Genomic DNA, 14,423 nt, shown 5'->3' on the forward strand with positions numbered 1-14,423 from the left:
TTTCCAGGAAAACAGCAATACCTAACATGAGCACTTCAGAAATGAAGGATTTCCCTTTCCCTTTTGACAACTGTTATCAGACAGATCCGCTTCACTCCTTACATAAGAACTGCAATGGTGCTGCCTTCAACAATCATCAACAGAACCCGGCTGTCCAAAGGGTGGCCCCAGAAAGCAATTCCACACAGCCTGCCCTTCTTGTTCTTCCCACCCTGGTGATTATGCGTACTAGGCCTTTCTCCTAACTCAAAAGCAAGAAAACACCAGGTACAGTGGAGACCAAACACCACCTCCCTCATCTGAGCTTATATTCTGAGCACACTGTATTCCATGTACAGCACCCCTCAGTGAGAGACTATTGGGACTGATTAGTCTTTAACATGTCTTTAAACAACCCAACACTAGAGTCTACCTAAACCAAGTAATTTGCCAGTTCAATGTAGACTTCGGTTTTGATAAAAACAATTTTCTTCCCAAGGAAGCTTATTTTACCTTGTGATCTTATAGAAGAATCATTTAAAAAAAATAAGCTTTACTTAAGTAAAAGTAAAATTTAAAAAATATTCAGTGAAGATGGACATGGTGGCGCACATTTGTAATCCCAGCATCTGGAAGGCTGAGACAGGAGGATCGAGGTTCGTGGACAGCCTCAGCTACTTAGTGAGGCCCTTTGCAACTCAGTGAGAGCCTGTTTCAAAATAAAGAATGAGCCAGGCATGGTGGTGCACACTTGTAATCCCAGCACTTGGGAGACTGAGACAGGAGGATTGCAAAGTTTCGAAGCCAGCCTCAGCTACTTAGTGAGGCTCTCAGCAACTTAGACCCTGTTTCCAAATAAAGTATAAAATAGGTCTGGGAGTATAGCCCGGAGGTAGAAAAGTACCTGGGTTTCACCCCCAGTACCACACACAAAAATAAAGAATAAATAATAGGGCTTGGGGGGTAGCTCAGAGATAGAATGCCCCTGGGTAAAATGTCCCAGTAATATATAATATATATATTATATATAATATATATTCAGTGAAAATAGTTATAATAAAATCACTTTATCCAATAATATAAATTTTCCTCAACAGACTTTTCATCTATTTTATTCTAAAATGTCACAGGAATATAGAAATATAATTTCAAAACTATTCTTTTAAGATGGGGTTAATTATACTAATCAATAATTTCATTTTTTCAACAGTCACAAATATACTGATTTATGATTTCTTAGTCTTGGATAGCATATTATATGAAAAACACAGCTGCTTTAATAATCTATCCAGCCAGCAAGAATTTTATTTAGAAATTCATGTTAAAATATATTTGCAATCCATCTTTTACCTTTCTTAGCTCTCAGTGTTTTCCTCCAAAGGGTAGAAAATATCCCATCCGTCCAGTCGTTTGTAGCCACGTCCAGCCGACCAAACATCTGTGGGGCAGTGATCGCTTTGGGATTCATTCTCATTTCCCGGTGTGGTTTTCCACAATCTATACCAAGCAAATCCAAATTTTAACTATCTCAGACGTGAAAGGAGCCATCATTAAGCCACACTGCACTAATTTGTGGCATGCTGTCAGCAAGTGCTCAAAATAGGAAAAGTGAAAAATTACATTGAAAATATATGTCATCCTGCACTCCCAGTTATCACAATTAGCTTTGTTATACTTGATTGACTAAAGCACTTTTTACCTTCTCTAAAGAAAATTGCTTAGGGGAGAAAAAGGCTATGATGGAATTATGAAGGTAGTACCACAATATGGACCTTCTCTAAATCTCACAGCTCAAATCATCTTTTGTTTATGGGACACCAAATTAAATCTTGTGCCTAAAATATCACCTAGAAGATGACGCCTCTCCACTCTCAGTTTGATTTGCTAATGATTTGTATTGCTTATCTTGGGAAAAATAAACAATGAGTTTTGCATAAGTCAAGGAATTTCTTTGGGAGTCAACCTCAAGAAACGTGTTTGAATTTTTCAGTTTCTAAAAGGAATATTCAAGAGACTGGAATTTTGCACATAGACTCTAATTAATGAGCAGAAGAGTGAAAATATGATTTAGAGTATAAAATCATAAAAATAGATGCTGAGATATTTATTATGTAATTACATAAAAGAACAAATACAAGCATATGTGGGCATGCACATTAGAAAAGAGGTTACATTAAAATCCATTGTTCATGATGTACATTAAAAAACATATCAACGCCAATCACTAAGTCAAACATGAGAAGGAGAGAGGGGAAGGGAGTGGGACAGGAACTGAGTAAGGGCTAATTGGGTGATGTGTGCATGTATGCCTCCACCATCTTGTACTCCATTAAGATTCATGACTACAATACACCAATAAAATTTTTTTAAAAATTAAAACTCTATTGATTATTTTTATATATCACCTGGACTAACCACAAGATGCCCAGATTAGACATGATTTCTGGATATATCTCTGAAGGTGTTTTTGGGTAAGGTCAGCATTTGAAACCCAGGACTTGGGAAAGTAGGTTTTCTTCCTCAATATGTATAGGCATCATCTAATCTGCTGAGGCACTCAATGAAACAAAATGCAGAGGAGCGAGGAATCACCCCCCTTTCTTCTTGCCTATTTGACGTGAGATGGTTCATCTTAACCTCTCTCTAGCCCTTAGATTAAATTTTAAACCAATAGTTCCTCTTGTTCTCAGGGACTGAATTCCATCCCTGGCTCTGTTGGGCCTCCCCAGCTTCTAGACAACAGATCTTAGGACTTCTTTGCTTCTATCACATGAGCTAATTATTATATGAAATATACATATATATGTATGTGTGAACATATGTGTGGGTGTGTGGTATGTGTGGGTGCATGGTGTCTGTATGTCCTACTAAATCTGTTCTCTCAGAACCCTGACTTAAACACACATTTAGAAGACTAGACCATATTTCTGGCTTTCAGAAATCACAAGGACAAGCAGGATAATTATTTGCAATATTTTATGGTGCTGAAGTTCAACACAGCCATAGCCATGGTTCAGTTTTTACACTAAATGACATCCATAAGACTCTGGTAATGCTATATTTCTTTTTTTTTTCCTTTTTTTAAACCTTATCACTTTACAAAAGGCCAGCAAAATCTTGAAGTACATGACAGTTTCACAGGGAAAAGGGATAAATGGGTTTGATTGTTGCACTTACAAGAGATACTATTAAAAATTATTTTACTATGATAGCAAGTAAAACTTTATCATTTTCATTAAGATATCATAACAATTTTATAAGAGCACTCTAAGAAAAAAATGTTTGACTTTCACAATGTTGGTTAAACTAATTCTTGATTCTCCTCATTGGCATTTCATGACTTGGTCCCAAGCTCTTCACCTTCATAGACTCTGCCCTGGTATGGCCAACTCTTTAGTACTGTGACCTGCTTAGGACTTGAGCTTATACCTCTTGCCCCTAATCTGTCCTCTCTGTGGCCACCAGATGGTCTTCTACACACCTGGTGATCAGGCCACTACCCATATGGGTGGCTTCCCTTCTCCTACAGAATACAGGTACTTAATGTGACGTACACCACTCCCCAAGCCACACCTACTGCACTAATTTGGACTCTCCTGGAAGCAGAACCTGAAACAAGGACTTCGAGCCTGCAAATTTGAAATGAAGGGATAAAGAGACTGAGACTGAGGAAAGGAAAGGATGCCCCCCACAAAATTAGATGCATTGCTGAACTTATCAATTATAAATTTCCCTCTGGGACATTTGCCACTGACTCTTCTTTCCCATTGGTTGAGAGTATCTGTACCTTGGGAGCATCAATTCCCACCCAACCCTAACTTTTAGGCTGAACCAATTCTAAGAGTAAAGACGGGGAGACACTGTTAGCACTGGTGTGGGGCTGACAGGAGCTGTCCAACACAGCCTCCTCTATAGCCGGGAGGACCCAAAAAGCGTGGCACTGGATGCCAGTAATGGCTGCTATACCTCCATATCCAGCTGCAGTTCCCCACTCACACCCCACAAACAAACTGCCTTTCACCCAAGCCAAAGCCCTTCTCCAGATGTAGTATGCTCCCCCGAGTCTGTTTAACCTGCACAGGTTCTTTCTGCTAAGAATGCCTTTCATCCACCCACTACTCAACCCTCAAGCTTCAGATAAAGAGCACCTGTCTCCTAAGACCTTCTGCACATCCTTAGAGAACTTTCTGATCTCCTGTGCCTCTACTCACAGCAAAATTCTCTTCCCCACAGATATTCCATGTGAGTTATAATTATGTGTCCACATCCGTTGCTATGGCTACACTGTAAATCCCTTAAAGACACAATCATGCTTTTCCATACCTGTTGTCCTGTGTTTTAATAGAGAAGTTTTCAGAACTTCAAAGTACAATATATTAAAAACATTTGATGAGTATAAACACATGATGAATCACGAAACACATACACAGGTGTTGTGATTCTTCAGTAGACACTCAACCCAATTACCTTCTCTTTTAGATAACTAAAGTTTTCAGCAAGAAGCAATGTGTAACTTAACACGTTTACCATATGTAAAAACCACAAGTAAGTTAATAAACAGCCAATAATCTAATGATTAATTCATCTTGGCAAGGAGCCTCTCCAAATTCAGTGCTGTCATATGGGCAGCATAATTTATACATGCTATACATAGTGTACACATATTGTTTAATGTTAATTCTTTCCATTTTTGTTCAAGTCATTGTACCAGGTGCATTGATAGTTTATTCTTTACAGAGGACAGTTTCACAACTTCAACAAAAATATTGAGTGTAATTTGCAAGGAAAGCACACAATCATTTAAAAGCATATAAAAACCCCCAAACAGAATCTGTAAAGCATCCATGAAAAGCCATATGATAAGCCCTGCAGCTGTGAATTCTCAGTCATGGTGTAGGTAAGTGCTGGCTAGGTCTGTCTCTGAGGACATTCTGGCAGAGCTCAAATGCATGGAATTCCCATCATCCACTAACTAAGAGAACTGAGATTACATCAAACCCACGCAGGCCCATAAAGTAAACAGTTGCAATCTCCAGCAACCACCCACAGTGTCCCAGAGCTGTGCTATTCTCAATGCGCTGGGGCTTCGTGAGCTGACAAGAAATCTTTTCCCTGTGGGACAATGTGTGTTGCATTCCAACTGCCAAAGTTCTGTAAAATTTGGGAACTCGGTTCAGCTATAACTAAAGGCTGCCAACATATTTAGAAAGAATCACAATGTCCAAGGAAAACCAGAGAAGGTAAGGATAATCATGAATATGGCACCATCTGTAACCTAGGCTAAGGAACTTAGCTGTAAGGCTCAGTGACACCTGGGAACAGAAGACATTTGTTTAATGTCACTAGAGAAATATCTGATCCCAAGTGGAGGCTAGATTATGATTCAGATGATCATCAACACATTTTTTTATTTTTATTGGTGCATAGTAATTACTCATCATAGTTGAGATTCAAAGTGAATATATTTATGTCTGCACAAGAAATCTCTTGATACATTCCCTCCACCCCTCCCTCTCCCCTCCTCCCCTCCCATACATGTTAGTGTGATCAGTGGTGATACATTTGTGCATGAACATATTATTTCATCTTGATTCTTCCTCTAGCCTCATTTTTTCCTTCCCCTTTCCCCTCTTCTGATCCTCATTCCCAACTCAAATGGTCTCTCTCTTCATTTTCATAAATCCCCCTTCCCGTCCTATTTTTTTCTCTAGCTTCTCCATATGACAGAAAACACAGGAGACAGGAGCTCTGACCTGCTGAGATGGCTGGTCACGTTCAGCGGCATTATGTGCTCTAGTTCCGGCCACTTTCCTGCAAATGATCTAATTATGTTTTTCTTTATGACTGAGCAAAACTCCATTGTATGTGTGTACCACATCTTACTTAGGAATAAATCTAACCAAGGAAGTAAAAGAGCGCTACAGTGAAAACTATAAAACACTAAAGAAAGAAATCGAAGAGGCCCTTAGAAGATGGAAAGCCCTCCCATGTTCTAAGATAAACAAAACAAATATTGTCAAAATTCCCATGAGACCAAAAGAAACCTACAGATGTAATGCAGTCCCTAGCAAAATACAAATGTCTTTCTTTGCAGAACTAGGAAAACAATCTCAAAATTCCTAAGAATTAATATGGAAGATTAAAAGACTCATAATAGCCAAAATAATTATAAGCAATAAGAACCATGCTGGCAGCATCTTAATATCTGATTTCAAATTACATTACAGAAATATGGTAATAAAAATAGCATGGTATTTGGCATAAAAATAGACTCATAGACCGATGAAATAGAAGATAACATAAATACATAGGATTTAAGAGTTGAAATTGTAATTATTTTTAATTTATTGGGATTTATCTATCATGTCTTTTGTCTTTATTGAGAAGTGCCATGGTATCCTGGAAAAAGGTCTGGATTTTTGTTAGTGGGCCCTTAGAGTCTCATTACTTACCATTTTTGTGACTGTGGCCATTTCTAAATTTAAGCCTAAACTTTTGTACAAAATGGTGATAATAATAGTCACCCCTCAAGATCATCTAAAGCTATGTGGCATAACATGCAAATGTAGCATATGAGAATGAAAACGTCACTTAAAATGTCTTCTCTCTAGTCATTAGTGTGACGCGCTATCTTATAAATGTACCCAGTAATCAGTAAAGCAGCACTGCCTCCTATAAAAGCATACTTGTGCCCCACAGAGTTAATATGTGATGGAATTGGCTGCGGTACCTGTCATGGCCTTCATCAAGGTGTGGACGCAGGTCGTCTTTCCTGCTCCACTAGGCCCCAGGGTCATCATTCCATGCCTCACCCTCTGCGTCTCGAACAGCTGGATAACTTTCAGCTTCCAAGAGGGGTGGTTGATTAAGCCAGCTTGTTCAACCTGAAACAACAAAACCCCCACATTAGACAACATTCGCAATGACTGAGGTCACCCCATGTCCTTTAAAAACACACGGGGATGGTATGAGGGAGAAGAAATGGGGCGTAGAGTTCAATGGGCAGAGTTATCATGTGGGAAGATTAAAAAAGTTCTAAATAGAGATGGTAGATAATTCAGACTCAACAGTGTGAACATATGTATTGCCATTGGACTTCACACATCAAAGGGTTTTAAACAATCAATTTGACACCATGTATAAAATCACAATAAAAATCTATTGCACAGAAAATAGTAAGTTATGAAAGTGCCCCTCAGACCTCATGCTCAGAAGTGGGGCTCTGTGGTGTGGCCTCTGAGGGCAGGACATGGCTGGAGGGGGGTCCCTGGGAGTGTGGCTTGGGGACCGTATATGTCCCTTGCTTCCCCTGTTCCCTGACATCATGTCCTAAGGACCCGTAGCCCTGGCTCCTGCTTGACAGCTGGTATAAACATTATATATATATATAATCAAATCTCTAGACCTGCCTGTAAGCAAAAACATCTTCCTTCTTCTAAAGTGCTATGTGTCAGGTGCTTAGGTCACAGACATGAGAACGGTGACTGAAACATATTTCAAACATATTTCAAAACATGCTGGACATAATCAAAATATCATCCCAAGCTAATAGAAACATCTGTATTTCTTTTGGGGTTTTATAACATTTATATTAATGTTTTTATTGAATGTACATCCAAAGAGCAACATAAGAATAAAGATTCTAATAGAAAAATGTATTTTGAGTGTTTACTTTTTTTTTTAAAAGAAAATCTCACTAAGTTGCTGAGACTCACTATGTGGCCAAGACTATCCACAAACATGCAATCCTCCTGTCTCAGCCTCCCAAGTACTAGGATTACAGGTGAGTGTGACAACACCCAGATTTGCATGTTTAAAGGACAAAACTTATAATTAGAAACATTTGTAAGAAGCCATGTCGATTGAAATTTCATATAGCTGGGCATGATGGTGCATGCTTGTCATCCCAGAACTCAGGTAGCGAAGTCAAGAGAATGACAGGTTTGAAGCCAGACTCAGCTGCTTAAAAGGGCCCTCTGCTATTTAATAAGCCCTTGTTTCAAAATAAAGAATAAAAAGTATATAGGTCTGAGAGTGTAGCTCAGAGCTAGAATGTCCCTGGGTTTAATCCCCAGCACTGCCAGAAAGAAAAAAAAGACATTCCATATAAACTGGAAGCTGTCTTTGTAGTTTCTATCGTGACTGCGTCTGCATAGTTCTGGTTTCTGTCTACTGAATACACAGACTATAGAAGTTACTTTATGTCAAACAGTATTCTAAAATTAATCTGTAAAATAAAATTACGAGATTAGTGTTACTCATATCTTTGTTGACCAGAAAAGGAAATTGAGGCACAAGGTTACTAAGCAATTTGCTCCAGATGTAAACTTAGAGTTATGAGGTTGGGTTTTGACCCAAAAATGTTCATTGCCCAGAATCATGCACCTTAGTATCATGCTGTGCTTGGATTCCCTGCGAATGATGATTTTAATTTTTCTTAAATAATCTTGGATAATAATCAGGCACCATTTATGCTGTGTATTTGCTCTTCATGTACTTCAAATAATGTGTCATCTTATAAATTACTTCATACTTAGCCTTTTAGGTAATGCTACAGATTTAGCCAAATGATGAGAAAACTATATGCAGAATAAAGTCTGCTCTTCTTTGATCAGGAAATTCAGACTTTCATAGACTAATTTTTAAGGCAAAATATATATTCCATACTACTACATTTGGCAAATATTTTCAGGGAACTAAAATGTGTTACATAAATATAAACTAATCACCATTTCTACAAAAAAAAATTGTTTTCCTAATCCCTTCTTCATTGGAAAGGAAATTGATGCACGAGGTTTATATGGTTTGTTTCCAAGAAAAGTATATAAAAAATTGAACTGCGTCAACTAGATGGAAAACCCAGACATTTAGTAATACACCTAGTGCAGGGGTCCCTCCAAGCCCAGAGCCTCAGAAACAGATCGCAAGTGCTGGGAGGAAGGACCATAGCTGAGAAGCTGCATAGGATGGCTGCAGACCACACTCCAAGGCAGAATCGGGAGACCAAAGCAATGTGGCAAATGCCAACCATCTACAGAGCCAAGTCACGGGAGCAAGCCACCAGCCCCATGTGGCCCCTGCTGAGCAGGCACATTTCATTTCTCAGCCTGGAGTGAATCACACAGGGCTAAATGGACACGTGCATGTTCCACGGCAGAAGCCCCATGAGAGGCGCTCTACCAGCAGTGTGCCATGACCTGTCTAAAACAGCACCTGCAGCCGGGCGGGGCATGGGAGAGCACACTTGTAATCCCAGCATTGAGGAGGCTGAGACTGGAGGATCTGGGTTTGCAGACAGCCTCAGCTATTTAGTAAGACCCTTTGCAACTCAGTCCCTGTTTCAAAATGAAAAATATAAAATAGGGCTGAGGTTTAGCTTAAAGGTAGAATGCCCCTAGGTTGTATTCCCAGTACCGCAAAATTATAAAAAATAAAAAAATAAAACAGCACCCACGGCCCTGTTGTTGTGAGAGGCCAATGTTAGGACCCCATCACTCGATCCCTGTGACACACTTTACCTGTCTACTGATTGCCGTTTCCAGTTCAGGGTAACCTGCCTTGTCCAGAAGAATGTTAGGGAAGAGATCTTCAATCAAACTCAAAAATAAAGGCTCGTCCTCATCAATCTAGAAAAGAAAAGGAAAACAACTGATTTACCATCAACACAGCAATACACAAATAAGCCAGCTGAGCCAGATGTGATGGTTCACGCTTGTAATCCCAGTACTTGGGAGGCTGAGGAGACAGGAGGATCCCAAGTTCACGGCCAGCCTCAGCTTCGTAGTGAGGCCCTGTTTCAAAATAAAGAATAAAAAATAGGGCTGGGGTTGTAACTCGGAGGTAAAATGCCTCTGGGTTCAATCCCTAGTACCTAAATAAATAAATAAATAAATAAATAAATCAAATAAACCAACTGTTTTAGCCCAACAGTCCAGGTTATATCAGTGTAACCCTCAAACTTAAGTAACATTATCCTTATATTTCTCATAAATTTAAAGAATTTTTAAAGGTGAGATAACAAAGAAATCAAATAGGACAACCTTCTCATAAATTACCTAGTTTAGGGAATTCTCTGTTGTCTATAATTCCTAATTTAAATTTAAAAGGATTTTTAAATTAGAGTTAATAGAAAATTCAAAATTGGAATTTGGTCATCTGCTTACATTTTGAAATTAAAATGTCATTTTGTCATCCTATATAAAGTTCCACTAACATTGGACATTGATTATCAGTATTTAATATAAGAGAATAAAATCACACATTTAAAATTCAATGCAATTTTATACCAGATTTTAAAGGTTTCAAAGAAGGCAAGATTTTAGTCTATAACACCCCCAAAAAATGATTTGCGGCATCTGGAGCCTTTATATGTGAATTTTTTTTAAGTCTAGCTGGGCGTGGTGGCGCATACTTTTAATCCCAGCACTTGGGAGACTGAGACAGGAGGATCACACAGGTTCAAAGCCAACCTCAGCTATTTAGTGAGGCTCTCAGCAACTTAGTGAGAACCTGTTTCCAAATAAAATATAAACTATGTCTGAGAGTATAGCCCTGAAGTAGAAGGCCTGGGTTTCATCTCCAGTACCACAAAAAATAAAAAAATAAAAAATAAAGTCTATTTCAATTCTATTGAGACAGACATATTTTAGGCTAGATAGGAGTCATTATAAAAAGAACTTCTGGAAAAATATAGCTTAAAGCCATGCTCTTCAGCACTTTATGTGACAATCAGGCATTTAAAATTAGCATTTTAAATAAATATTTCCAAATCTCATTTGTGCTTAATTAGTGGAACTGATATTTAAGCAGGTGGAACATTTCCATCTGTGAACCTTACCAGTTTGGAAAGATTCATGTCTCGTAGTACACGCATGACGATCGTGGATTCTGTATCCAACGGGTTGGCTCTCTTTGCCGCCCCCAAAGTCCGCAGAACTGACAGAATGTTACGCAAGCCAAAATCATAATGTACCTGAAGAGTTTAAGACACTGGGTTTATTTCCAATATTCACCTACCTATGGAAACTATATGAATTTTACAGAAGACATATTTATAGTAATTAATAGGTGCTGATTTCCCTTTAAAGGTTTCATATAAACAGTAGAGGAACAAATTTTTTTATTGATGTACTTTTTGAGCAAATAAAAAATAGCCCACATGTGCTTCCCATGTGCCAGGATTAGCTTAAGCTCTAAGATCAGAACCAAGAGGTTTATCTAGACAGGGATAAAAGGGACACATTTCTTCTTGGAGTACAGATGTCCCCTTGAACCTCTCCTTAATCAATCATGTGTCAGAAAATTCATATATTTAAAGTTAAATATCAGAACCAGAATTAAGCTGGGACTATATCATGGTATGACCATACCCCACCACCACACACACATCATTTTACTAATAAACAAGAAGAACTACTAAGGAGGAAGAAAAGAAGCCACACCTCAGGCTACCTAGAGGAAGAAGATTTAGGATGAAACAGAAAGCCCAACCCCCCAGCACTGTCCTTGGTGTTTGGAATAGAAGTCCAACCATGCCTAATTCCAGCATATATAGTGAGCAACTAAAATCCAATTCTCCAATCACTGTGTACAACAGTATGTCAGTGCTTCCCAAAATTAAAAATACAACTACCATGAGACTCAGCAATTCTACTTCAAAAGCCCCTATATCAGAAGAGGTAGTTGGTCTTTGAGACCATATTTGATGGCCTTAAAGAGATACTTGCTCACCCATGTTCACGGTAGCCCTATGCACAACAGTCAAAAGATGGAAGCAATCCAAATGCCCATCAGACATAGATGGGTAAGCAAAATGCGGTGGCATATACATATGATGGAACATTAGATAGCCATAAAAAGAAAGAACATGAACCTTGAGGATGCTGTAAGTGAAAATACATCAGTCACAAAAGGACATATATTACATGATATTGTTTAAATAAGAGATCTAGTCAAATTTGTAGAAACGGAGAGTAGATGTTGAGTACCAGGGCCTGGATACTGGGAAGGGAAAGAAAGAAGTTGTTTAGTAGGTCTAGAGTTTCAGTTTTTCAAGATAGAAAGTTCTAGAGATCTGTTTCACATAATTGTGAATATAGTTAACACTACAGAACAATATACTTAACAATCTTTAAGATGGTAATTTTTAGGTGGGCGTAGTGGTGCATGCTTGTAATCCTAGCATTTTGGAGGCTGGATCATAGTTCACAGACAGCCTCAGCTACTTAGTGAGGCCCTTTCCAACTCAGTGAGACCCTGTTTCAAAATAAGGAATAAGAAATAGGGCTGAAGGTGTTGCTCAGAGATAGAATGCTCCTGGGTTCCATCCCCAGTACCGCAAAAAAAAAAATGGTAGTTTTTGGGGTTTTTTGGGGGGGGCACTCAGAATTAAAGCCAGGAGCCTTTTACCTCTGAGCTATACTCCCAGCCCTTTTATTTTTTTTTTTATTTTAAAACAATCTTGCTAAGTTGTTGAGAGTCTTGCTAAATTGCTGAGGCTAGACTTGAACCTGCATTCCTCCTGCGTCATTCAAATGTGTCCTGGGATTATAGGTGTGCACCACCATGCTAAATATAATACTATATATTTTCTCAACAGTAAAAAAAAACATACCTATGGACTAACAAATATCACGGTAGTTGGGAGGAGTGTAGTAGTAGTAGTAGTAGCAGTCATAAAGAGCAGCGCACACGAGAACATTTGAGGGGAGGTCTTGTCTTCAAGAAATTTAAATTCTAAGACCATAAAACATAAATATAAAGAACCTCGCACAAGGGCAGCAATGACTTGAAAGTGCTGAGGGGCAAAATTAGAAAAACTTGCTGCTAGAATTGGCCCCTGCGTGAAATGTGTGGTTGTGAAGGGAGGTTCCCAGAACGCTCCTCACTGGGGGCTGCTTTGTGCACAGCGACCCTGGTCACTACACACACGGTGACTCTGTGACGGCGGCTTTAAGGGGTGGAGAAGAAGAGGGAGCCCACGAGAAGAAGCGCTGGTGACAGAAGCAGGAGTCCACAACGTGGAACATTCTCTACATGCAAGAAACAAAATGGATAAAGTATTTCTGTGCCCCAGGGAACACTAAGAATGAGTGTGGAGTGAGTGTGCAAAGCAGAAAGAACCAAGAGCGTGTGCGGCAAGGTGCAAGGCAGACCTGCAAGGCTCATGGCCAGGCTCGGGGCTCCATGTGCTGCTCGACACCCACAAGGAAGGAATTTCAAATCAATTTAATTCGACTGAAGCTATAAATAAAAAATAACCTGGAAGCCAGGTGCACGCTTGTAATCCCAGGACTTGAGAGGCTGAGAAAGGAGGATGGTAGCCTCAGCTATTTAGTGAGGCCTCTCCCCAACTTAATGAGACCCTGTTTCAAAATAAAAGAATAAAATCGGGCTGAAGGTGTAACACAGAGGTAGAATGCCCCTGGGTTCCTCCCCCAGTACCACAAATAATGATAATAATTAAAAATAATAATTTAGATTCACAGAAGTTAGCAATAGAAACCTGAATGAGGAGGTGAATGGTTATATCCATTAGGTGGTGTTATTCTTGTGAGATTCTGATGCTGCTGCAATATGTCACTATTTAAGGATGCTCTTGGGAATTTCTACTTATATGTGCCAGAATGCTGCAGCTTAACACCCTCCACCATCACACCTTCTCTAACCTGACCCCTGGGAATGAGCAGGACATGCAATTTGTTTCTCAATCACAGAATCCAGCAGAGATGACAGGTTTACATGGTTGCATATATGTGACGACGTTGTCATACTGCACAAGGTTGAAGCATTCGTCTTGATGGAACTTTTTATCCCTGTAGACTCTAAGAAAGCCAGAGGCCATCATGGCGAATGCCACACAGCAGGAACCTCTCCCAACCTGCAGGAACCCAAGTGGCCTCAAGCCAACAATGAGTGAAAAACTGATTCCCTTGGTTTGCCTCAAAGAGCAGGATTTTTCCAGCAACCTGAGTGAGCTTGGAAGTAGGTAGTTCCCGAGTTAAACAGCAGATAAAAATGCAGCCCTGGTCAACTGTTGGACATTGCACCACCACAAAGACCCAGCAAGCTGGCTTCTGACTCACAGACACTCAAATAACCAATGTATTTTAGAGATTTTCCTTCTCCCCTCCCTCCTTTCTCCTTCTTTAGGTTGTCTTGTGTACTTAAACATATCGAAGTCAACCACTAAGCCAAGCAAGGGAAGGAGGGATGGAGAGGGAATGGGGTGGGAATTGGGTAGGGTTGAATCAGTGATGTGTATATGTATGTACACACAAGTTTTTTACCCCAATATGATGTATGAATATAATGTACCAATAAAAGATAACCAATGTGTGTTGTTTTAAGTCACTAAGTTTATGATAGGATTGTTATGCAGGGACAGATAACTAATACAGAGGTAATGTAGGATTGATTTCATGCCTCTTAACTATAAAACTTTG

General features: G+C 39.3%; 1 protein-coding gene across 1 annotated transcript in view; it reads right to left on the minus strand.

The window, feature by feature from the left end:
• Positions 1 to 14,423, minus strand: part of DNAH5 (dynein axonemal heavy chain 5) — a gene marked incomplete at its 3' end in the record, with an annotated part of 279,406 nt that overhangs the window by 131,180 nt on the left and 133,803 nt on the right. Inside the window, exons 39-42 of the mRNA XM_080703060.1 lie at positions 10,817 to 10,951; positions 9,498 to 9,605; positions 6,710 to 6,863; positions 1,330 to 1,476 (exon numbers count right to left, since the gene is read on the minus strand). Of these exons, the coding sequence (XP_080559186.1) occupies positions 1,330 to 1,476; positions 6,710 to 6,863; positions 9,498 to 9,605; positions 10,817 to 10,951 (544 nt within the window). The remainder of the gene's footprint in view (positions 1 to 1,329; positions 1,477 to 6,709; positions 6,864 to 9,497; positions 9,606 to 10,816; positions 10,952 to 14,423) is intronic.

This window comes from Muscardinus avellanarius (genome assembly GCF_963383645.1).
Source record: "Muscardinus avellanarius genome assembly, chromosome: 1".
Lineage (NCBI taxonomy): Eukaryota > Metazoa > Chordata > Mammalia > Rodentia > Gliridae > Muscardinus > Muscardinus avellanarius.